Source organism: Mustela erminea, chromosome 14, assembly GCF_009829155.1.
Source record: "Mustela erminea isolate mMusErm1 chromosome 14, mMusErm1.Pri, whole genome shotgun sequence".
NCBI lineage: Eukaryota > Metazoa > Chordata > Mammalia > Carnivora > Mustelidae > Mustela > Mustela erminea.
Genome location: NC_045627.1, coordinates 20,098,275 through 20,123,713, shown reverse-complemented (window position 1 = coordinate 20,123,713; position 25,439 = coordinate 20,098,275). Strand labels below are relative to the sequence as shown.

The following is a 25,439-nucleotide window of genomic DNA, read 5'->3' as shown; positions in this document are numbered from 1 at the left end:
CCACAAATCCAGAAAGCTCAGAGAAAATCCAGCAGGATAAATACCAGTGTAGGCACATAATATTCAAACCATTGGAAATCAAAGACAAGGGTAGAAACCTGAAAGAAGGCAGAGGAATAAAAACACCTCACCCACAGAGGAACAAGGTAAGGATTACAACAAAGGTCTCTTCAGAAACCACATGATTAGAGGAGAGTGGAGTGGAAGTTTTAAAGTGTTGAAAAACCACCACCACTATCCCAGGATTCTGTATACAGTGAAATTTCCTTTAAATGAGAAAGAGATGTAAAGACTTTCTCACGCCAAAAAATTAATTAAATAAATAAATCAAAGACATTGTCACCAATGAGATCTATCTGGCCAGAAATGTTAAAAGAGGTACTTCCGAGACAAAGAAAATGATACAGGTTATAAATTCATATCTATGTAAAGAAAGGAAGAGTCTTAGAGTATCATGAAAGTGATATAAATTATTCTTCTTATTCTTAATTAATCCACCAGATAACAGTTGGTTCAAAACAATACTAGTTACAATGTACAGGTCATTTTATCTTATAAGTAAGTGAAATGAATGGCAGCAGGATAAGGGGAGAGAATACTCTGGGATAATGTACTTGCACTACCTGGGAAGTGACATAATGTTACTTGAAGGAGGACTTGGGTTAGTTGTAAATGTGTATTTCAAGCTCAAGGGCAACTACTTACAAAGAGTTGGGGTGCCTGGGTGTCTGAATTGGTTAAGTGTCTGCCTTTGGCTCAGGTCATGATCTCAGGGTCCTGGGATGGAGCCCCATGTTGGGCTCTCTGCTCAGTGGGGAGTTTGCCTCTTCCTTTCCCTTTGCCCCTTCCTGTCCTGTCATGCTGCTCTTTCTCTCTCAAATAAATAAAATCTTTTAAGGAATGTTTTAAAAATGTAAAAATATATAATTGTTATGCTAAGGAGAGAAAATGAAATCATAGGGAATGTTCACTTAAAACCACAGTGGGCACAAAAAGAATGGAGGAAAGAAAAAATAAGAGAAAGAAAGAGAAAAAAATCAGTTTATGAACAGAAAACAGTTATATAGGTGCCTGAGTGGCATAGTTGGTTAAGCATCTGACTCTTAGTTTTGGTTCAGGTGGTGATCTCAGAGCTATGAGATCCAGTCCCATGTTGGGCTCCCCATTCAGGATGGAGTCTGTTCAAGATTCTCTCTTCTTCTGCCTCCCCCAACCAGTCTCCCTCCCTCTCTGTCTCTCTCTCTCTCATATAAATAAATCTTAAAAAAAATAAAACAATTAAAAATATGATAGATACTAATTCAAATATATCAATAATCACTTTAAACATAAAAAGTTTTAATATGCCAATTAAAATTTCAGAAACATCCAGAGTAGATTAAAAACAAAACAAAACAAAAAAGCAAAACCGAGATCCTAATGAAGGCTGTTGATAAGAAACCTACGTCAAATTTAAAGGCACAGATTAAAAGTTAAGGGGTGGACAATGATATACCAAGCTAACAACAATCAAAAGAAAGGTGGGGTAGCTGTATTAATTGAAGATAATCAGACTTCAAAACAAAGAAAATCATCAGGGATAAAGAGAGACATTACATAATGATAAAAGGATCAATTTTCCAAGAAAACATAGTAACACTTAATGTGTATGTGCCAAATAACAAAATGTCAAAACACACAAGGCAAAAAAATGATAGACCTACAAGGAGAGATAGATCTACTATTATAACTGAAGACTCCAATAGTTCTGTGTCAGTAATTGACAGATCCAGAAGGCCGAAATTCAGTAAGAATATAATTGGATAGCACTATCAATCAACACAATCAATGATATTTATTGAATAATTCATCCAACATTAAGAGAATATACATTTTTCTCAAGCTCTCATTGAACATTCACTAGGACCACATTTGGAGCCATAAAATATACCTCAAGTTCCAAAAAATAGAAATCATCCATCATACATGCTTAGGCTACACTGGAATTAAGCTAGAAATCAACAACAGGAAGATAGCTGAAAATTTTTTTAAAAATATGCTTCTAAAAAATGTATGATTCAAAGAAAAAGTCTCAAGGAAAAAAAAAGACTACAATAAGTAAAAATAAAAATTTTTTGAATGCAGAAAACAGTGCTTAGAGAGAAATTTATAGTATTGAATACATGCATCAGAAAAGAAGAAAGACAAAAGTTCAATAATCTAAATACACAAAGAAACTAGGAAAAGAACAAATTAAATCCAAGGTAATCCAAAGCTGGTTCTTTTAAACTAAATAAAACTCTTTCTAGGCAGGCTAACAAAGAGGAAGAAGAAGATGACGACGACACCACAAATTACTAATATCAGAAATGAAGAGGATCTATCACTACAGATACCAGAAAAGAATAATAAAGGAATAATACGGATGAAGCAATAAATTCTACTCCTGAAATCCACAGTATACTACATGTTAACTAACTAGAATTTTAAATAAAATTTTGAAAAAAAAAAGAATTATGTCCACAAATTCCATAATGTAGATGAAACTGACCAATTCCTTGAAAGACACAATCTGTCAAAACTTGCAGAAGAAAGAGATAATGTGAATGGGCCTAAATCTACTAAAGAATTTGAGTCAATTCAGGCATACCTCATTTTATTGTGTCACTTTATTGCCCCTTATAGATACTGCTTTTTATACAAACTGAATATTTGTGCAACTGCGTCAATGAGGTCTACCTGCACCATTTTTTTTTCCAATAACATTTGCTTTCTCTCTGTCTCATCTTGGTAATCCTTGTAACATTTAAAACTTTTTCATGATTGTTGAATTTGTTACAGTGATCTGTGATCAATAATCATGCCTGGCTGAAATCTCAGAAAATAGCATTTTTTACCAATAAAATATTTTTAAATTAAAATATGTATATTGTATTTTTAGACATAATGCTATTACACACTTGAGAGATAGTATAAACAACTTTTAAAGCACTGAGAAGCCAAAATAGTCACTTGACTTCCTTTATTGTGATACTCTTTATTGTGGTAGTCTGGAACCAAACCCACAGTATCTCCAAGGTTTGCCTGTAATTAATTACCTTCTAGCAGAAAGCACCAGCCGCAGATGGATTCACTGGTAAATTCTACCAAATATCTCATTAAGCAAAGATGCCAGTTCTACATAATCTGATCCAGAAAACAGAAGCAAAGGAAAATACTTCTCAACTTACTCTATGAGGCCAGCATTAGTCTAATATCAGTACTAGAAAAATGCTTTAGGAACAAAGGAAAATTACCAACCAGTAGCTCTCATGCAAAAAGCTTCAATAAAATATTAGCAAATCAAATCAAGCAATTCATATTAAAAAGTTACACAGCGTGACCAGATGGAATTTATTCCAGGTATGCAGGGAGTGTTTAACATTTAGAAATCAATTATTGTAAATTCATATCAATAGGCCAAAGAAGAAAAGCCATATGATCCTATCACTTAATGCAAAAAATAAAAATAAAAAAATTTTTTTACAAAGTCCAACATCCATTTTTATAATAAAAAATGCCCTTTCCTCTAGAAAGAGAGAAACCTACAGTTAAAAATATGCTTAATGTTGAGGAACTAGATGCTTTCCCCTAAGATTGGGAACAAGAGAAGGATGTCCCCTTTCATCACTCCCATTCAATGTCGTACTAGGTGACCTAGCTAATGTGTTAAGAAACAAGCATGCAGATGAGGAAGGAAAAAAATTAAAAATGTCTTTGTTCACAGACTACAGGATTGTTTATGTATAGCATTTTTAAAGAACCCCCAAAACTAGAATTGATTACAGCAGGTTGCAGAATGCAAGGTTAATATGCAGAAGTCAACTGATTCCCTATGTTCCGTCATGAACAAGTGGAATCTGAAATGAAAAACACAGTATCGGGGCACCTGGGTGGCTCAGCCAGTTAAACGTCTGCCTTCGACTCAGGTCATGATCCCAGGCTCCTGGGATCGAGTCCCCCATTGGGCTCCCTGTTCAGCAGGGAGTCTGCTTCTTCCTCTGCCTGATGCTCTTACTGCTGTACATATCCTTTCTGACAAATATACAAATTAAATCTTTTAAAAATATCAAAATAAAAACACAGTATCATTTACATTAGCAGTATTACAGAGACCGTAAAAGAAAGTTGGAGCAAGGGACACATGGGATTTTTAGGACAGTGAAGCTATTCTCTATGATACTGTAATGGTGGATAGATAACATCTGGCAAAACCCACACACAAGTGTAGGGCTCAAAAAGAGATAAACCATGGACTATAGTTAGCAATGTGTCAATGTTTGTTCAGCGATCGTAAAAAAAAGTACCACACCAACGACTGAGGGTGAAGAGAAGGGGGTATACGAGAACTGTATTTTCTGTTCCATTTTTCTGTAAACCTAAAACCACTCAAACTAATGAAGTCTATAAATAAGGAAAAACTATGTTAAAAAATGAAAATCAGTCCTATGATGTAGATACTATTATGTTTTTCAGAAAGGGAAAACAAACTTAGAAAATTTAACGTACACGGTCACACAGCTAGTGAATTGTGGACCAGCATGAAAAATGCCACCAAGACTCAAATGCAAGCATTATAATATGGAGATAAAGAAGTGTGTGTGTACGCATGCAAACACACACGTGCAAACACACACATGCCTGCGTGGTTTGCTGTTTTGCAGGGGCAGGTGGATTTCATCAGCCGGGGACTGGGACAGCGCCCCTCACTGATGGCAGCAGCTGGAGGTGAGACTGAAGGTCTGATCTGATGGCCGTCCAGGGCCAGGTGAGCTCACAGCTGCAAAGCACGACTTACCTGCTGGCTGCACCTGCCCAGGTTGCTGGGGGAGGGGAATGATGCTAGGGGCTGGAGGCAGCCCTTGGGGCACAGTGAGGATGAGTCAGAGAAGCCAGTCCGTTGGTCGGTGTGTTCCCTCTGCTTTTGTGAACACTGAGCACCACCAGGCTGCAGGAACCCCGACCAGGTGTGCTGCACGTGGCATTGCCGTCAAAGCTGAGGACAGGTCGTGTGCTGCTAGAGCTGCTGAAGGTGCTCTGAGCTGTGACAAGGACAACAGACGGGCCGTGTGGCCCGCATTCTGAGGTGGGGCTCAGCCATCCGTAGGCGCCATCTGGGCTGCCTTGGAGCTTCTGGCACTCTGCGTTGTCTGCAATGGCACTTGGGGGGCCCAAACATCCATTTGACTGTGTCCGCTGCCATGGGGGGTGCCTGGGGGCTGTGTCCTCCAGGACGCCCCTGCAAGCAAAAAAAGCCAGTTCCTGTGTGCAGGGGCGGGCTCGGCCAACAAGCAGTGGGTGTCGGAGTGCGGGCACAGTTGGGTCACTCTGCTCTTAGTCCTTGAGTTTTCTTTCTCATGTGAAACTTTGAGCTGAAGGAAAAGCCTAAGGCTTCTCCTGCCACTTAGGGTTTGTTCCTTGGTCTCCTCTAGTGACTGTCTCTGGGCTGTGGATCTCCCAGTTCTGTCACTGATGGCCTTTCCTCCCCTTTCCTGCTCCTCTGCAGCCCCCTGCATGCTGTGTCACATTCAGCAAGTGAGCCCAACCACTCATGGATCGTACATTCATACACATGCGTGGGATCACCACATTCCATGGATAAGAAGCCAAGAGGCGACATGTGCCCCAGAAGGTTGTGGCTTTGGGAACTGTCAAAGCCATATACTCAGGTGCAACTGCCGGAAATGGGGTCCACATCTATTAGAGGTCTCGATCTCCTTGTGGAGAGAGGAGTTACTGGTACCAGTTCAGCCCTTCACCCAGGGACATTATACCTGAAAGCTGGAATCCTTCATTTAGGAGTTTTCCTCTTCTTTAGAATATCCTCCCAAAGGTCTAGTCTCTCTTCTATCTCTCTGGGATGGATAAGGTACAGGGATGATGACCAAGAAAGTAAATTCTATTCTTTTCCCCAAATCTCGCAGCCCTTGGCTCCCCATGCCTCTGTCTTTCACCTAGAAGCTGCGTCTGAGGCGATCTGCTACCAGTAGCTTCTACTGTGCCTCACCAGATAGCACGCCAGGACGCCTGCATTTCAGGATGCATGCCTCCATCCTCGCCACGTTCACATTCTGGCTGTGCTGATCGCATCGGAACACACAACCCAACAGCTGTGTTTCTCTACTCGTGTAGTACATATTTACAGAAACCCTATTCAGACTCCTCATTCAACAAATATTGGTTATGTAGTAAGTGCCGGGTATAATTCTTATGCAAATCCTTGCTCTGCTGGAAACCGGCTACAAGTTGAGACATATGCTACCCTTCAGGTACTTACAGACGGTCGGGAAATGGACAAGTTCCAGTCGGTGTAGGAGCAAGCATATGGCTTCCACGTACAAACTAGACAAAGAAATTAAGGGAACCACGTACAAGAAGAGGATGCAGCAGAGTTCACTGGGGTGAGCAGCAGAGCCCAGTGCTCTTGGACGAGAATTCTGATCTGCACAACACCACACAAAACCGAGAACAACGACACTGCATGGCAGGTCTATTTAGAAGACAGATCTTGTTGCCTTTATTAAAGTAATAATTTTTAGGTGTAAGTAATAAACAAGAATGGTAGCTCTTCCCAGAGAGCTCAGAGAAGCTCACTGATAGCATCCTGTAATAATTAAGACAAGAGGCAGGGCATAGGACGCCGAGAAGGAGCCTCTCTCTTACACAGCTGCAGTCCTCCCGGAGCCCTGGCTGGTCCGTTTCCTCCTCATTAAGACTGCCTGACATTTGATAAACGTGCCTGCCTGATACACTGCCTGCCCCGGTTCCGAGGCTTATCTACCCGCAGACAGCCTTGCAGGCGCTGGCCTCACAGACCGCAGGATGCCTTCTCTGCAGGGAACAGGGGGCTGTCTTGCGTGGGTTCCCAGGGGCACACGCAGCCCAAGGTGTGGGGAGATCTGGGATGGAATGGCTACACTCCCAGCTGCTCCCAGCTGCCTGAGAAACCCCATTACAGGTGAGCTCTGTATTTGGGGACTACAGCTGAGACCCCAACTATTTTTCTTATCTTCTGCTTCTTCCTAGTGTGCTCTAAGCCCAAGTGGCATGCACTCCTCATCCATGAAGGACTCGGATGCTTACTGTGTCCAAGTCCCTGAAGGAGGTCTTCTGGAAACTACAAAGATGCCACAGATTTAAAAAAAAAAAAAAAAAAGAAAGAAAGAAAGAAAAAAGAGCCGAAGATCTTGCATCTTACTCTTTTGTAATTAGAGCAGTTTATAATTCAGACCGGGTTCTCACCGTGCTCTGTGAAAGGAACCCAGGGCTCATGGTGATCTATACGGATCCTATCAAATGGCATTCTGCAAATGGGATCTCACACATACGCTGAAGGCAGGCTCCTATTGTGTAGTTTCACACAAATTCACCACTTGTTTACAAGCCCCATAAATGGCAGCAGATCCCAAGTTCCAAGCAGGTCTGAATATCCTTATGCAGCAATCATGTCAGGCACTTTTCTCTGAACGTTTTCTGGAAAGCTGATTTATTACAGATTGGTTTCCTATGTGCGGCGCACATACATTTTAATGAATGACCAGTGGCATGGAGCAAAGCACACATCTTCTGATGAGAAAATGACTGGAAAGGCTTTGTTTCAGAGTCTGTGGCTAGCATAAAATGGATTCCTGTCATAATAAATTAAAAACGCTGACTAGGAGAAATATTATCTCTCACAGAAAAAAAGAAAAAAAGACAAGAAAACATTTTCAGAAGGAAGCATCTCCTACTTATAAGAGTGGGGGCTGAAGGCAAGTGGTTTTTTTTTTTTCTTTTTCATTTAATCCACAGATTTCCAAAATGCAAGGGAGGATATAGCTGGGAAAGGTGTGGATTCTAGCATCAGACCAAATGGGTTAAAACACCTCATTTACCCAGCCCTAGCGCCTGAGCCTCGGATCGCTAGCTAGAATTTGAAAATCGTACATCTAATGGTATTTACCTCAGAGGGCATCTTGCAGAAGACCCCAGTCCAGCACCGCAGTCAGCATGGGTCCGTAGAAAGCACTGCTGTTTTTGTCAGCTGTTTCCAGGCACCCAATGAAAAGAAATGCCAAGTTCTTGCCTTTGAGGAACTTACAGTCTAAGGGAGTAGATCTTCACAGAACTGAGATTAAGGAAAGCCATGAATGCTCACTTCTGTCCTCCACATACTGATAGCTAAATCCTTCAAGAGATACACGACAAGAAACTCCCCACAAGGAGAGAAAGGGCCTCGGAACACAAAAGTCACTGAGCAGGCAGATCTGACAGAGTCCCAGCCAGGCAGAAGCAGTCTATATTGCTGGGAAACCCAGTCAACACGTAACGACCCACAACGTCTCGACTGCATGTCTTCCACACTGCAGCTTTCCAAATGTGTACTATTTCTGTGAATACTTCCCATTTTGGACTCTGTTTTGCCACCCAGGCCATTCATGAGGCTGTCAACTCAAGGTCACCTCTTCAGGGCTAAGTCTCCTAACAACCCTGGCCAAAACCCTTCACCCATCCTGGGCACTCTCCTGTCACCCTATTTTATTCCCATCATTCTATGGCAGAGTTCCCAAGCGTGTCGTAGCTATGAACTGTGGCCAACTTTCTATGTCCGTGCTACTGACATCTGGGGCTGGATACTGGTCACACGCCCTGTGACTCTCCCAAGGCTATAACAACCACAGAGTTCCCCAGGCATCACCAGCATCCACTCAGCCTTGCAGCTGGAGAGCCCGGGAGGACTCAGATACGCAATAGCCCCGAGCAGGCTCCCCCGTTAACCATGCTGTATCTGTATAGTACGTATTTTCTATAGGCACCAATATGTGGAAGGGGTCCATAAGTATTGCTCTCAGCACCCAACATGATGTGTTTACAGGGTTAACGATTTCATGTTTGTTACATAATTGAAGACCACGGCAACGCTACAAAATGCAGGGCGGGATGCTAGTCCCGTGCCTTTGTGAGACATTCACGAATGATGGGTTCAATAGTTTGCAAAAATCTCACCATTTTGAGAGACCTGAGCGACTGATCCTTTTAACACAGACAATGTGGGGGTCTACTTAAAAAGGAAAACAATACTCTCCCCGCCCAAGTCTTCTCCAGGGCAAATTTCCAAGTTACTGCCATTGTGATCTTACTCTGTTTCTAGCAACACGGTCCACACTCCACCACATCCTCGCCATCCGTTACTTCTATTCTTCTCTCTTTTAAATTTATTTTAAAGCTTTAAGACACAGTTCATGCATTATAAAATTCACCCATTTAAAGTATATAAATCAACGGTTTTCGGGATATTTGAAGACTTAGGCAATCACCAAAATCGAACTTCAGATCTATCTAATCTAATCTAATCTATCACCAAAATCTAACTTCAGAATATCATCATCACTGTGAAAAGAGACCCATACTCTGGACAGTCGCTCACCAGAAGCCCCTCATCCTCCCGGGTCTAGCGCTAATCTACTTACTGCTTCTACAGGTTGGCCTACAAGAGACAAATAGAATTTGTCCAGAAAAGACCTTTCTTTGAAATAGAATCAGACGTGTGGCATTTTTCTTCTCATGATGCCTTCAAGATCACCCATGTGGTACCAAGTATCAGTGCTCAGCTTGTTTGTTCAGCCAAAAAACATTGCCTTGTATGAGTTTGCCATGTTCGATTTATCCATTCATGGACATCTGGGTTGCTCCTTTTTGGCTCTTAGGAATAATGTTGCAATGGACATTGGTGTCCTAGTGTTTTTGTGGATGTCTATTTTCAGTTCTCTTGGAAAATACACAAGAGTAGAATGTACACATCACATGGTAACACTACATTTCCCATTCTGAGGTGTGGTCAGATTTTTAAAGAGGCTACACAGTTTTACCACTCCACCAGGGACATATTAGTTTTAATTTCTTCACATCCACATTTATTATCACCTGTCTTTTTTTTTTTTAAAGCTATCCCAAGTGTATGTGAAGTGTATAACTTCATGGTTTTGATTTACATTTCCCTAATGACTATTAATGTTGAACATCTTTATATGTGCTTAGTAGCCTTTTGCATATCTCCTTGGGCAAATGTCTACTCATGTAAGTCATGTGCTGCTTTTAAACATCTGAGAAAGAGGGGCACCTGGTTGGTTCAGTGGGTTATAGCCTCTGCCTTTGGCTCAGGTCATGGTCCCAGGGTCCTGGGATCGAGCCCCACATCAGGCTCTCTGCTCAGCGAGAGCCTGCTTCTTCCTCTCCCTCTGCCTGCCTCTCTGCCTACTTGTGATCTCTGTTAAATAAAGAAATAAAAATCTTTAAAGAAAAAAAAAAAAAGATCTGAGAGAGAGAGAGAGACCGTGCATGCGTACACAGCAGCAGGACAAGGGGCAGAGAGAAAGGGAGAGAGAGAATCTCAAGCAGACCCCTGCAGAGCAGAGAGCCATTCAGGGCACAATTTCAAGACACTGAGATCATGACCTGAGCCAAAAGCAAGAGATGGCTGCTTAACTGACAGAGCCATCCAGGCACCACTCATGGGCTGCTCTTAAAATTGAACTACTTATGTGTTTATTATTGAGTTGTGAGTGTTCTTTATATATTATAGATACAAGTCCTTTGATGATTAATTTTATGTATCAACTTGGCTGGGCCACAGTGTCCAGGTATTTGGTTAAACATTATTCTGGATTTCTCACTGAAGGTGTTTTCTGTGGATAAGATTTGATCAGTGGACTTTGACCCATGTATATTTCCCTTTATAACGGGGTGGGGGGGAGGTGAGGGGGTGGGGTCTCATCCAATCAGCAGAAGATCTTCATAGACCACAGACTGACTTCCCCTGCCAAGAGAGAATTCTGCCAGCAGATGGTCTTTGGATTTGAATGGCAACACCAGTTCCTCCAGGCTCCAGAGCACCAGCCCATCCTAGAGAGTCTGGACTTGCTAGCCTCCACAGTCACAGGAGCAAATCCCTTAGAACAAATCTCTCTTTAGACATATACACATCCTGGGGGCTTGTGCACCCACTCTCTCTCTCTCTCTCCTCTCGCTCTCTCTCTGACAAATAAATAAATAAAATCTTAGGGAAAAAAAGGCCTATACACATCCTATTCATTCTGCTTCTCTGGAGAACCCTGAATAATAAAAGTCCTTTATTGCATGTGATTTGTGAATATTTTTTCCCATTCCATATTTCCTCCTATAATAGACTAAGATGTGAAAAAATCAGTATTAGAGTTCTTTCTTTACGTTTTAATCTCTACATCCTGCCAATACACACACACACACACACACACACACACACACACACACACACACACACACACCATCCATGTCATTCCCCTTCAAAAGGAGCTATTTGCCTCACAGAAGGGAAGGCCCAGAAGACACCAGCAAGAACTAAACAATTCAATCTCCAAATTCAGATCCTTTATGCCAAAGCAATTGAGAAAGAACTGGTCTTTGAATTCCCTCCAGCTTGGCTTCCAATGGCAAGAGCCAGGCCTAAAGGAAGGGAAGGAAAAGTTTTAATTCTACAACACATTCCAGAAGAATTAATAATGTTCCTGTCTGCTCCATCAGTTTCTTTCCTGAAGACTCTAGGACTGTTTATAGTGGTAAAAAGAGAGCTTTTTACCAGGGAAAGAGGACCTTCCCTGCATTACTCAACTGGAGAGATGCACAAGGATCTGGGAAGATGTCGCCATGAAAACGTACGGCCAAGAAACAATGAAATACCTCATCATACCTTGCAGCAAGCAGCGGGGGTCGGGAGGACTCTGTTACATTAACCTCCTTCTCCAGCCATGTTCCCTGGACTATGTAATCTGCTATTTGCTCTCTACCATATTATCATTAATGGTGGACTGAACACATTTCATCCTTGCCTTTTTTTTCTACTTTTACTTTGTCTTTTCAGGAAGTCCAAAGAATATTATTTGTCTAAGACCTTGTCAGGGCCATGATAGTCCAAGTATCCAATACAAATAATATTAACAATAGTAATAAAATAAAAAAATTTAAAAATACCCACAAATAAATGTATCATCTAGGGAAACAAACCAAAACAACCTATTATTTAGGTTCAAATGTGCACAAGATCCAACCATATGAAACTGCAGACCCCAAAGTAAAGAGCTTTAAAAGTGTAGCAAAGAGGTTTTTTTAATTCTAAGACAACCAAATCCAATTTTTTAATGAGTGAAATGGACATGAAACAGATTTCAATAAAAGCAAAGAAGTGGTTTTGATGTGCTTTATTTTCCATTTAAAAATCAAGAGATTTAAATATAGTACCCATGCCCCACTTCTATTCACATAAAGGGAAATTATGCTATGCCAAGTGGTGAAAAGTGAAATTGTTGGCTTGATTTGCTCTTCAATCTGGCATTTTCCATGAAGTACAGTTTTCCTTGAGTTATCTAAAGGTTTTCACCCTCATTGGTGAAAGCATAATTCCTACCCTAAGTAACTTCAAGCACTCTTTGTGATATGGCTTTGAATCAGGTTAATAATTGATCATGTTTTCTATAAGGAAATGTTTTTATTTGTAAATTTCTTTAAAGGTGTCACTGCAGTCCTGATAGCTGAGTGAACATTAGACACTGGGCTTATTCTCCATTGTGCTTGGATAGGTAAGCACTGAAGGGAACTGTTTCTCAATTGGAGATGAGTGAGGAATGGTCCCATCCATTTGAAATATGTCATTCATCAAGATGACTAATCATGTGTAAATAAAGGAGAAGGAAAGTGTGTTATGTTGTTAGAGTAATAAAGAAGAGATCACATCCTATCTTATAATTTTGCAGTTCTTTTCATTTACACACGGGTGTTTCTTAGATTCTCAGAACAGATTCTAACACTTGACTAATACAAATATATATATATTTTTGCTATAATATATGGGCTAGAATAGAGGTCAATGAAATCAGTTTATAAAGTCAGAGCTTGGTATTCCCCACATGCTCCTAAAAATCCTCTTCTAATTTATTTTACAAACAACAAAATGGCTTATCTAGCAAACCATGTATTTGGAGTACCTAAAACAATCCAGTATGTATTAAGGCTCAGTTTGGGTCAGGTATGGGATGACAAAAGTGCATTACGGTGATAATAAACGTGAATAATTAGAAAGCCACATAAATTATTTCAACCTGTCTTGCAAAACACAACTTAGGAAAATGCTGGGATTATTTTGTTTCATCCAGACAGGCTTTTTGCCAAGAACCTATGCCTACACACAACTCCTCAACGGGCCTAGAGAGAATGTTTGTAGGTCTCTTTAAAAAGGCAAGAGAGTCAAAATGCAGAGGAAATTTTTCTACTATGTGATATAAAAGGAAAGAAGAAAGGGGCACTAAGTTGCTATAATAGGAGTGAGGGTATTAGATTCTGATTGAGAAGCTCACAGGGAAAAGCAAACAAGTGGGTACATCTGTGCTAGAAATCACAAAGGGGATGGCGGCACCAGAAATGACTCACACGGGGCTTCTCTTTCACCTGCAGAAGACGATGGCCCAACTGTCCCACGGTGTCCTCAAGGACCTCCTGAGCCACGTCATCAGTGACACTGTTCTCATTCCTCTGCCGGGGACACTTGACAGCTCTCTCCATCCCTAACTCCCCTGGCCCAAGTCTGCAAAATTCCTTCTGTGCATTAAGGACAGGGAAGATCCCCCCACTTTAGGATCCATGTCTGCCCTCCCCTCTGCCCGGAAAGCATGGGATCTCATATCTACACTTAGATCTCAGCATGAACATTACCTCCTCAGAGAGGTCCCCCATTGGTGAACTGGTCCAGAGTGGCTTCATCCCTCGAGGCTATTTTCCCTCCTTAGTGCTCATCTGTAACCTCTGCTGGAACTTCCGCCTGAGGCCCCCGAGCTTGGAACAATTCCTGGCACGTGGCAGGGCTCCATAAATATTTGTCCAACAAACAAGGCTGTAACTTCTTTGTTGAAAGCTATAATAATATTGCTTTCCTTTCAAGATAATCTGGGCTTCTTTCATCTTGAAGATATTTGCAGCAAAAAGACAGCTCACTTATTAGGCAAGCACATTTCCCTTTAATGTTATGTGACACTGGTACTGCTTTTGTTCTTCCAAATTTGCTGCACTCCATCTGATACATCGTTTAATCTAATTTCTCACTGCGCTTGTTGATTCAACTTGAGCTGAAGGCTTTTCACGCATTGGGTAGTCTATTTATTGGTCTACCTCGCATTTTGTCTGTTAACTTCATTTCCATGCCCTCAAGACAAATATGTGGGCACTTCGTCACACATTTGCCTTCCAAGACAATGAGGGTGTGGGCTATGCTAAGGCTCACGCCATCCATCTCAAGGTAAATTAAGGCATCTTTTGATTAGGAGAATCTGACATAACATGCAAACCCATTTCTCTGGTCAGAATTATTATAGAGCCAAAGCTCTTGTTTTGCAGAAAATACAGATCCTTCCACAGATGTGAAAAAGAAAGAACATGACTGAAAGATTTATTTATTTTTTTTTTTAAGTAGGGCTTGATTGGGTCTAGTAAATGTATACTTTCAGCTTCCTTGGTTTTAAAAGAAAAGGGTCATCAGATCTTCAGTGTATTCAGCGAGGAAAGCAAAACCAAAAGAACTGGGAAAAACAATTTTACACCCCAAGAGGTTGCAGGTACAGGGATTGGGGCATTCAGAGAGAAATCCAGCCAGTATTTTTTCTTGTGAATTCTTTATACCCGAACCTAGGACTCAAATGTGCTTTACTATGCGTTCACATAGCTGACAAGGGAGACCAATGAATCATAGGAAAGCCCTCTTCCATAGGCGTGGAATGAAGAATGTGTATATAGGCACTTCTCGGGTTCTGGCGATCACTGAATGAACAGGAGGGTGAGGAGCCAGAGAGAAAAACATTTCACTCCTGTTAACGCACCCCTACAACAATTCTTCAGCCTCCAGAGACTCAAACCCCCTGATGCACCATCTGTTCTTGGCCCCACTCCTCCCCGAGTGCCTCCCCCTCCTCGCTCCGCTGATCTCCCATGGTCAGCCTCCACCATCCTGCCTGTACCTGCTGCACAGCTCCCCATTCTCTCCCTCCACCACTCCTGGTTTCCTGGCCAAACACCCATCCATGTGTCTATGGGGAATAGGGACCCCAACTTCCAGAAGGAATGATGAGCAAATGCTAATGGCCTCATCACACTGCCCCACCTCCCCCAGGAAGAATCCCACCATATTCCTCTCCACTACCTCAGCGCCACACTGAAAACTCTTGCCACCTTTTGCTCCAGCAGAGTCCAGCTTGAGCTCTGTCCCCGAGTCTTAAATGAACTCGTCCTTGCCTGTTTAATTTAGGCTTGGCTGGTTAACATCCAGTGGCTCAGGAGCATACCTGGCCATCACACTGTTCTAGTTCAAACACACCTCCGTTTTCTCCTGCCTTCTCATCTGCCCTCAAACCTCTCATACCTCTGCCCCCTCCTCATTTTCAGAATGGCCTTGCATTCTGGATCACTGAGGAAAAAGGATACCACAACTTTCCTCCAGCTCCTACTACACCCCCATCACCCCACCGACCAGCACTGCACCCCAGTACCCTTCCTTCCCGGTCTCTGGAGGCACCAGAGACCTTATCCTTTTGAGCTCACTCAAGACCACCTGAGCTCTGCAGGTTCAGAGAATAAGTAACAGTGATCTTCCTACATGCAGGCACACAACCAAGGTGTATCCAATACACTCAGACACTACTACAACAGTATCTAACCACTAAGCCCTGATGTAAATTGGCTCATCCAAAGCTTTAGCATTCTGGGTAATTAATGCAATCCTGGTTTACCGACTGTAGTTGAGAAATACTCTAGCTCCTATTCTTGGAATTCAAAGTCACATTCTCTATTTGCCACAAGGAGGTTTCCCTCCCTCTGTCGCTCAGTTGATTTGCACATTTCTAACTGTGGATAAGTGACAGATGTGCTGAGCTGCTTTTTATTTGAAGCCAAGTAGAGGGCTCATCCTGGAGCATAAAAATATTTACAAGGTTTCTGTAGTACATGACTCGTCTTCACACTGCTGTGCTGGGCTATGTCCCATCTCCAAAAGTTCAAGGACAAAAAACAATTACCTCTTCAAGGACATCGGCAAGCTTACTGAGGATTTCTTCAGGAAGGCTCTGGAATGTTGGGACACTGAAAAACAAAAGAGATGATGCTGAAGCAACATTCTTTCACAAACAAGGCAGCAACATGCAAATGCATTTCAGGACAAAGAACCTGCAGATAAAGATAAAGCAGGAACTTAAGCATGGCTTGATGACCAACAAGGAAAACGAATGTACTAGAAAGAACTTGGAGTCTGAACAGAACTGAGCTCAAATCCCACTGATAATTACCTGTGGGACCACAGATGCCTCAGTGATAATGGGCAGAAAACCACTTTTTTCCTTATCAGTCTTGTCACCAGATCTACCACTGTTCCTTCTGCCTCTCTGGGTCCCTCTAGACACTCAGCACAAGCACGCTCATTCAAGCACACAGGCAAAAAGTCCTTCTACAGACCAACTCCTGCTCATGCTTTAGGACACAGCTCCATCTCAGACCTTCAAGCATTCATCCAACAACCTTGGAAGCTTCCTCTCTCCCCAACTCCCTCCAGTTAGGTCAAGTTCTCCCACCATGAGCTCCTGTATCCCTTGCTAATACCGTCATTAGATACTTAATCAGGTATTTGTTCCTGGGTGTTCTCCCTGTTAGGATTTACACTCCACAAAAAGAAGAAAGATTTATCGGTCTTGTATAGCTCCTGCGTTTTCTATTATTTACAAATAACTCAATAGAGGATGCTGAGGAAAGTTATGAAAGCATAGATGTGTGAATGCTTCCTGTGACAATTAGAAAGATCGGATCAGACAGGGTGGAGAAAAAAGCCAGACTCCGTACACCAGGAAAATTATTAATTCTTCTTTCCTCCTCTTATTTTCCCCCCACTGACCAGCAAATGAAAATACTGAGTGATGTTAAATGCATAAACCCATGAGTTATTTTATATTTGAAATAGTAATAAACTTAAAAAAAATAAAAAAAAAACTTCATCAACACATAATTTGTGAAGCACCACTGGAAAATCTAACTGGGATATAGAACTAAATTCCCATTTAATCACATCTCGGTGCTTGAATAGAGAGAGGATGCTAAATGAACACATACACGTTTATATATCTGATTTTTGACTTAGTAAATTACTCCAGCTTGATTAGAACGAAACAATGAAAGAAGCCACAGCCTACTATTTGGAAGTAAGCATGGAAGTTCTGTTAATTTGTCACTCTGATTCCTATTACTTAATGTAAAGCCTATTGGTAAAATCCCAGGGTTTTTCGAAGAGGTAGAACAATTCACCCAGGACCATCTGCTCCACCAGATTTACTGCTGCAGCCTTGGCCACGTGGGTTTTAATTTCCAGAAGGCAGTCTATTTCAGCAGCTGGATGGAACTTATCTCAGAAAGAGAGGAAGACAGAAGAAGCTGTTACCCGAAGTGATGCAGATTGAAAAATCTAGCCCTTCCCTGTTCTTTTAATGACCTGTATCTCCGAGTTTCCTAAGATCTAAGAACCAATAGAATGCCCCCCTCCCAGTGGGTATTTGCAGGAAACAAACTATAACTGAGTTTTTCTCCTTTCATTGTAATTAGCCCCCTTCTTTAGACAAGGGCTCCACTATTTATTTCAACAATGGCTATGTCTATGCCAAGCCATAACATCAATACTTCAATGTTCCTCAGAGTTCTTATCTATGAAAAAAATATATATTTGCTTGACTATGTAATACACTAAATGGAAACGGAAACATTAAGTTTTAGGAGGGCACTTTAAATTACCTTCTACAAGTTCATTTTTTTCCCCTAGCTTTGAGGTATAACAAAATTAGAAGATATTGAAAGTGTACATCATCATGATATGATACACATCGTAAAGGGCGCTTCCCATCTAGTTCATTAACACAAGGGTCGCAAGTTTTTTGGGGTTTTTTGGTGGAAAACATTCCAGTTGTCCTCCTTTAGCATAATTCACAGTGGGATCGATCATCGTCACGGAATTACATATGAGATACAGACTTCATTCATCCTAAACCACAGTTGAAAATTTGTATTCTTTTACTAGCCTTTTCCTGTGTCCTCGACCCTCCAGCGCCCTGCAACCATTTTTCTACTGGATCTTTCTCTGAGCTTGACTTTTATTTAGGTTCCACATTTACATGACACAATGTATCTTTCTCAGTCTGGCCTGTAGACTTAGCATAATGCCTTCAAGGTCCATCCCCGCTGCAAATACAAACTGCAGAATTTCCTTCTTTCTCATGCTTGAATAATGTTCCATTGTATACTTACCATGATCTCCTACTTAAATGTCTCACAGCCTTCAGCAGCACTTGTTACTAACAAAAATTAAGGGTGATTTTTAAGAAAGACTATAAAAAACTATCCATAACAACTAGAGAACTTCTAGATTGAACAAAATAGAAAGCAATTAAAAAAATAAATAACTCCACTTTAGAAAATTGCTCTGAAAACACTTCTGTAGCCATCTTTAAAATCTTAAGATATTTATTACTGCAAACACTCCATAAGGTCTCTCATATAATTTGCTCTTTAAGAATTATTGGTTACCAGTAGCTTGAACACCAAGAACTGAGAATACTCATAATTTGAAATTCTACCCATGAAATGTGGTTATATTTCTCCCAAATACATCAAAAGATTCCACTGATATGGACATGTAATTCGAGATGAAGTTGTTTATGATTTAGAAAACTTAAGGCAAAATAATTATCAGGACAAACTTTGAGAACAGGTTTCAATAGTAGAGGAGGATATTTAAACGTATGTAAAAATAATTATAATTATTTGCATGCTAATTACAAGTAAATCTTACATATCTATTAAAACATTTTGCTCCCTAAGGACTTTCAATAGGCCTGAAGTTATAGAACACATTTGAATGTAATGTAATAGACATGACTTAATATATGTAAAGCTTCACCATTGGCTTTTTAAGTTTTTTTAAGATTCATTTTATTTTATTTTATTTTATTTAAAGATTTTATTTATTTATTTGACAGAGAGAGATCACAAGTAGGCAGAGAGGCAGGCAGAGAGAGAGAGAGAGGAAAGCAGGCTCTCCACTCAGCAGAGAGCCCGATGCGGGACTTGATCCCAGGACCCTGGGATCATGACCTGAGCCGAAGGCAGTGGCTTAACCCACTGAGCCACCCAGGTGCCCCTTAAGATTCATTTTAGAGAGAGAGAGAGGGAGGGAGGGAAGGAGGGAGCAGAATGGGCAGAAAGAGAGGAAAAGCTTAAGCAGACTCCCCAGTCGGTGGGGAGCCTGATACACGGCTCGGTCTCACAACCCCAAGATCATGACCTGAGCCAATTCTGAGAGTCCTATGCTTAACAGACAGCACGACCCAGGTGCCTCACCACTGGCTTTTCTAACAGATTGAAGTAAGTACTTGGTATTTGCATTGAAGATGAGATGAGTGCTTTCTATTTGCCAGGCACTAGGCTAGGGATATCACAGAAAGCATGAAGGTTCATTTCACAACCACCTTCTGAAATAATCCATTTCACAAATTTGACAAGCACCACCTTGAGAATTTGCCTGAGATCATAGCACTCGATGTAGGTGAAGGATGAGAAGGACACGGAGCTCGTCACTTACCCACTGAGCTACACAGCTTGCAGTGAAAGTATTATTAGCAAATGCCTCATGCAGCTTTTCATGCAACTTTCAAACCAGTTCCATATACTTTTATACAATGATTTGGATATGAATAGTATTAAGAATATGAGATTTGTTAACAAATAATTTTTTTGATTTTTTTTATATTTTGATTTTTTTTATTCTTTGATTTTTACTATGAAAACCGTTGAACAAATTGAAAGGCTGAAAGAATAGTTCAAGAATCACCTGTATCCCTACTATCCAGATTTGCAACTGTTACCATCTTTGTTTCCTCTACCCTCAGTTTGTCTTTTCCTACGTGTATAGTGATAAAACGGCTTACAGATATTTTGATGAAATATTTGATAGTTGCAGATATCACCTTACCCCTAATCTTCAGTTATTAAATAAGAACACGTTCCTAAATAACTATAATACATTATAATACAATCAGAAAATCAACTTCGATTCTGGATACCATCTAGTATCTGTTTCATATTCAAATATTATTGTTCAATAATGTCTTTCCTGGTTTGTTTTTTCTTCTCAAACCAGGATCCAGTAAGATTCTACACATTGGTTATGGCTGTTACATTCTTCTAGTCTCTTATTCTAAAATATCCTTCCACCCTGCCTTCATGTCACTGACTTTTGGAAGACACTGGGACCATGGTCTCATTGGATGTCCCACATTCTGAATTTGCCTTAATGATTTTATTTTTGCTAATCCACTCCTTGAAAGTTACAACAGAGGAGAAAGGAAATCCAAGTACAAAAAATTATATCTCAGCCATGTGTTGATGATCTATCTAGATAGATAGATAGATTGCATATATATTGCATATGCAATATATACAAAATAACATAATCGTATATAGAAGCAGTTCTTGGAAGGTGATCTAAGAGGCTATGCTGAGACCTTTTTGAGGGGTTCCTCAAAGTCAAAGCAAATAGTTTAAATTGTAATTTGCCTTTTTCACCTTAGTTTTCACATATGTACCACAGAATCCCCCAGAGACTCCACGACATATGGTAATGATGACATCACTTTGATATATATGTGTGGATTTCATATATATACACATTTATAATAAACATAGAATATATAACACATATTATATTTTATATATACTTATGCTCGTAAGCTCTTGTGTTTCCTAGAATTTTTTTTTAAGGTAGTGTGTAGGTTTAGGATATGTGTGCTATTTGCAGAAATTAACTCAGTATAATTTCAGTAATTCTGGGCTCTTACTAGACATTTTTCACATAAGTAACTTTATTATCGTCCAACATATCATTGTTCTGAACTCCTGAGTAACTATGGTTATTCAGGCTTGATACATGTTCCTTGTGTCAAGGTGAAAAAGAAAAAAAGAAGAAGAAGAAGAAGAAGAAAACACATTTGGATAACTTCTGTTGCAGTAATCATTTTATATTTTTACTTCAAAAACATGTTTTTAAATATTTTATTCATTTATTTGACAGAGATCACAAGCAGGCAGAGAGAGAGGGGGAAGCAGGCTCCCCACTGAGCAGAGAGCCTGAAGCGGGGCTCCATCCCAGGACCCTGGGATCATGACCTGAGCTGAAGGCAGAGGCTTCAACCCACTGAGCCACCCAGGTGCCCCTTCAAAAACATTTCTAACTGTAAAAATTTTATCTAATGCAGTTATAATTCTAGAATTTTGTGATTATTGGTATTAAGAACTTAATAAAAGAAAGTTTATTATCTTTTTGTTCACTTTTAGGGATGGATCACCGACTTTGAAAGGCGAGATTGGAAGACTCCTCAAGCTACAGCTGCCAATTTCTAAACCTAAAGACACCGAAAAACATAAAGGACACATCAGAGAATTATCTGACTCATGGATGGATAAATCTTGTCCAAAGCAATCTGGAAACACTATAAATGAGGAAAATATGACAATAGCTACTTTTCCCCTCAATGTTACAATTTATCTTATTGTCTTACACAACAGAGTATTTCAAAATTAACTTTATTATGCTAGTTATGTCATTTTGAGCCCAATCATGGACAAATTCCTTTTCAGGGAAAAGGAAATCGAGCTTTTAAATGTAGTCATGATGAAGTTCTGAGAAACAAAACTGATTTGGTACGGCTTCTCAGATTAAGAAGGAGAGCATTTTACAGGATGAGTGATCATCAAGTCCTGGCTGGAAAGACCTCCAGGACAGCTCAGAGACCCCTGAAGGCATGCAGACTTGACTCCATGCCGCTGGATGACCTCAGTACAAGAAAGCATTGCACTGTCTCCATCCAATGATACAGTATCTTCTTGCATTTAAGACAGAGCTGCAGGCACAAAAAGGAGTTGAGATCTTCTTTACAGAAATGTACTTTTGCTGTTCCAATGGATGCTTCTATAGCCGTGGCTAGACTGGCTCCTTTGCTTGTATTTATTTGATATCAGAACCAACTGATCATCAAAAAAAAATCATCTTTTCTATGAGCTCTTGGCAACAGACACCTGTGGTACTGGCTGCTCCCTGTGGAATAACTGTCCATGATGATGGTTCACCCTGGCACAGGATGCTGATATTTACATAGATGGTGCAGGAGCAGCCGTGGCCCCTCAGCACAAATTAAGGCAGTAACACTAAACTGCTGCAGGTGCCATTAAGTTCTTCATCACCACTTACAGTTAAAAGTTAAATAAATGCCAGGGTTACTTTCAAACATTTTTGATGCAACAGTAAGAGTTATTCATTGTATCATGTTTCAATGCTTGAATATGTGTTTTTTGAACACTTTAACAAAGTGGCAAGTCCACTTACAGCCCTTCTGGGGCTACTGAAGCACGACGGCTGTCTCAGGGAAAATCACTTGCATAATTGTTGGAGTTGCAAGATGAAGAGTTCCACTTTTTATATGCAACATCATTTTTACTTGGCAGTGACCAACCAACTGTGGTTATGCAGATTTGAGGATCTGGCAGACAATTCTTCAAAAGGAACAAAGTGAGCCCATGACTTCAAAAACAAAACCAAACCAAACCAAAAATCAAAAAAACCAGCAGTATTTGTTGCCAATGATAAGATGTAAACTCTCAAATGAAAATTAAAACATCGGACAAACCTTATCTGCCACTTTGGGCTTAACACCTTTCTGATTCTCGAAGACTCTTCTGATGAGATATCAATGATAGGTGGATATTAACAAATGGGATGGTTTTTTTTTTAATTGGGAATTCTGCATAACTTGGTGAACCAGTATTTTCCAGATGATTGATGCCTGATGTTACAAAATCATGCATGAAGAAAGATCTATTCAAAGTACAAGATGAATCAATGGATCTTAATGTAGTTACTATTTCACATTCCATATTGTAATTAACCTTTAATAAACTACCACTTGTTGGGTAATGCTATAATATTAAATAAGAACATCCAAAATTAGCTGAAAAGACCATCAGCTTACTTCTCCCTTTTCCTACTACATCTCCCTCTGGGAATGATCTTTTCATATAGTTCAACCAGAACACAAGAAATTGAACAGATTGAATACAGAAGCAAATATGAGAATCTCTTCCACTAAGCCAGATACTGACAGATTGGCAAAAATGTAAACTTAAACTTCTATTTGCACTAAGTTCTGTTTGTTTGTTTTGGGAAGATATAGTCATCTTTATTAAAAATCGGCTACTTTACGTTAAAATATAGTGTTTATTTTTGGCATGTTTAAATGTATTAGTAAATATTTTTAAATATTCTCATTTTTACCTCCTAATATTGTAAATATTGATAGATACAACCCACATAAGTTGGGGAACCACTGATGTACAGTGATTTATTGCTAAAAACCATGTACGACATGGAATACCTACAGGATATTATTACAAGGAAAATGTGACAAAAATTATGGAGACTCTCAGATAGTTGTTTTTACTAAATCCCCTTATAGTTACAAGTAGAGAGTCTTTGCTGGATAGTATCACAAAGGTAATGAGTATGTTAGGTGGAGTAACAATCTTTTTTATTTTTTTCCTTTTATCTTTGTGTTTTCAAGATTTTCTGTGTTAGGACTGTATTTTTTGTCATACGGAGTATTACAAAATACACAATCATGGTTCCAGCTAAATAAAACATACCTGATGGGTCCATTTCAAAGAAAACTATTTTTAGTGTTGTTAAAATACTGGTTTAATTCAATTATTTATTACTCCCTCAAACTTGAGTTCCTATTAGGGGCCATGAATTGTTGTAGGTGTTTGGGATTCATCAACAAATGCAAAGGTTCCTGTGTACTGATCAAAGAACTAGTAAATAGTAAACATAACATATATCGTACATGTGATATTTTACACTCATGTATATATCATAGAGCACTTAACGTTAGGGCTCCAGCATTTTCCACAAACAAAACAAAACAAAACAAAAAGTCCCACAGGGTAGCAGGGATTACAATGGGAGGGGGTTTAAAATGAAAGATTGAACTGGATTAGGATGTCCTCGTTGATAATGTGAGATTGTCGCAGACATCTGAGTGGTGGGAAGGACAGTTAACCACAGATCTAAGAGAGAGGATCCAGGTAGAGGAACCAGGAGGGCAAGGGGTCTGCAGCCCTTAGTGGATTCCAGGAGCAGCACGGTGGGGCTCTAGTGTCCAGAGTTCAACGGCTGGGGGAGAATGCAAGAGCCCAGGCATCAAGAGGGAAGGGGGAAAATGCAGATCATGAAGGAGCATGTGCCTCTCACCCCCCAAAGGACTTGGCTTCCATCTGAGTGAAACGTGCAGACACTGCAGGGTTCTGAGTGGGTGTGGCAAGGTCTCGCTCCCAAATTAAAAGGACCCTCTCCCAGCTCTGTGGAGAGCCAATGGCCAGGCAGCCACAGTAGAGACTCTAGATCAGCGAGGAACCTCAATTCCCATCTGACAGATGCATTTGCAAAAGGGGGAAGCAGTTGGCACTTGAGCTCTGTGATAGGGTCAGATCAGGCAGCGTGATTTCCCGGTGGACTGGATGTGGGATCAGAGGGAGGGAGGCAGAGGAAGACTTTGTGGTCAGCAATCTGTAAGAACAGTTTATTTTTCATACCCCACAAACAATTTGTTTTCAAACCTACTAAGTAGCAAAGGGCTTGACTTTATCAGGTTTTCATTTTTAAATATCATCAGAGTATTAGATGTAGTCCCATATGTCTAAGGGAAGACATCTCCAGCCAAACTAAGTGTGGAGCTAGTTCATCAGTGTCCTCTACCAAGAGCACAGCACGAGGTGGCAGAACTTATCTTCAGGTAGCATTTGGAGACAGGAAGCCTTTTTATTCTGCTATAAGAAATCAGCTCAGTATCAAGTTGAATGCCAAGAATATCGACAGGTACTATTTATTTCTGTGCCAATGGCTTCCTACAGCTCATGCCAATTGAATAAAAGCAGAAATATCTGACTTACCAAGGAAACCAATTTCTACTGATGAAGAATTAAGTAAGGGTCCTTCTTCATCTCACAGATATCTGAGCCTTCCCCTTAATGAGCTCACCAATGCTTCCCCCCATCCAACATACTTTGCTCCCCTGATGAGATCATTTGGCATCAATCCCGCTTCAGTCTGCTGTGCAATGGTCTTGTAACTGATCTTCCTTCCTGGAGTCTCTTGTGGCCCCCTCTGTGTATTACTCACTCATCACTGCCAGATTTATTGTCTGTCGGCAGCATTCAGCTCTTACCACCCAATGGCTCCAACCTCCAAAGGCTAGCTCTTATCTCACCAGATTCTAAGAATTACCATTTTT

At 40.5% G+C, this 25,439-nt stretch overlaps 1 protein-coding gene and 1 long non-coding RNA gene across 4 annotated transcripts in view; one reads left to right on the top strand and one right to left on the bottom strand.

Annotated features, from left to right (window-relative positions):
• Positions 1 to 6,160, top strand: part of LOC116572882 — a 29,514-nt gene extending 23,354 nt beyond the window's left edge. For both annotated transcript variants that reach the window (XR_004278538.1, XR_004278539.1), the window contains exons 4-5: positions 4,683 to 4,786; positions 5,525 to 6,160. This is a non-coding gene — a long non-coding RNA (uncharacterized LOC116572882). The remainder of the gene's footprint in view (positions 1 to 4,682; positions 4,787 to 5,524) is intronic.
• PRKG1 (protein kinase cGMP-dependent 1) overlaps positions 1 to 25,439 on the bottom strand; it is a 1,242,789-nt gene that overhangs the window by 342,622 nt on the left and 874,728 nt on the right. For both annotated transcript variants that reach the window (XM_032312294.1, XM_032312293.1), the window contains exon 5: positions 16,086 to 16,149. In XM_032312294.1, the coding sequence (XP_032168185.1) occupies positions 16,086 to 16,149 (64 nt within the window). The remainder of the gene's footprint in view (positions 1 to 16,085; positions 16,150 to 25,439) is intronic.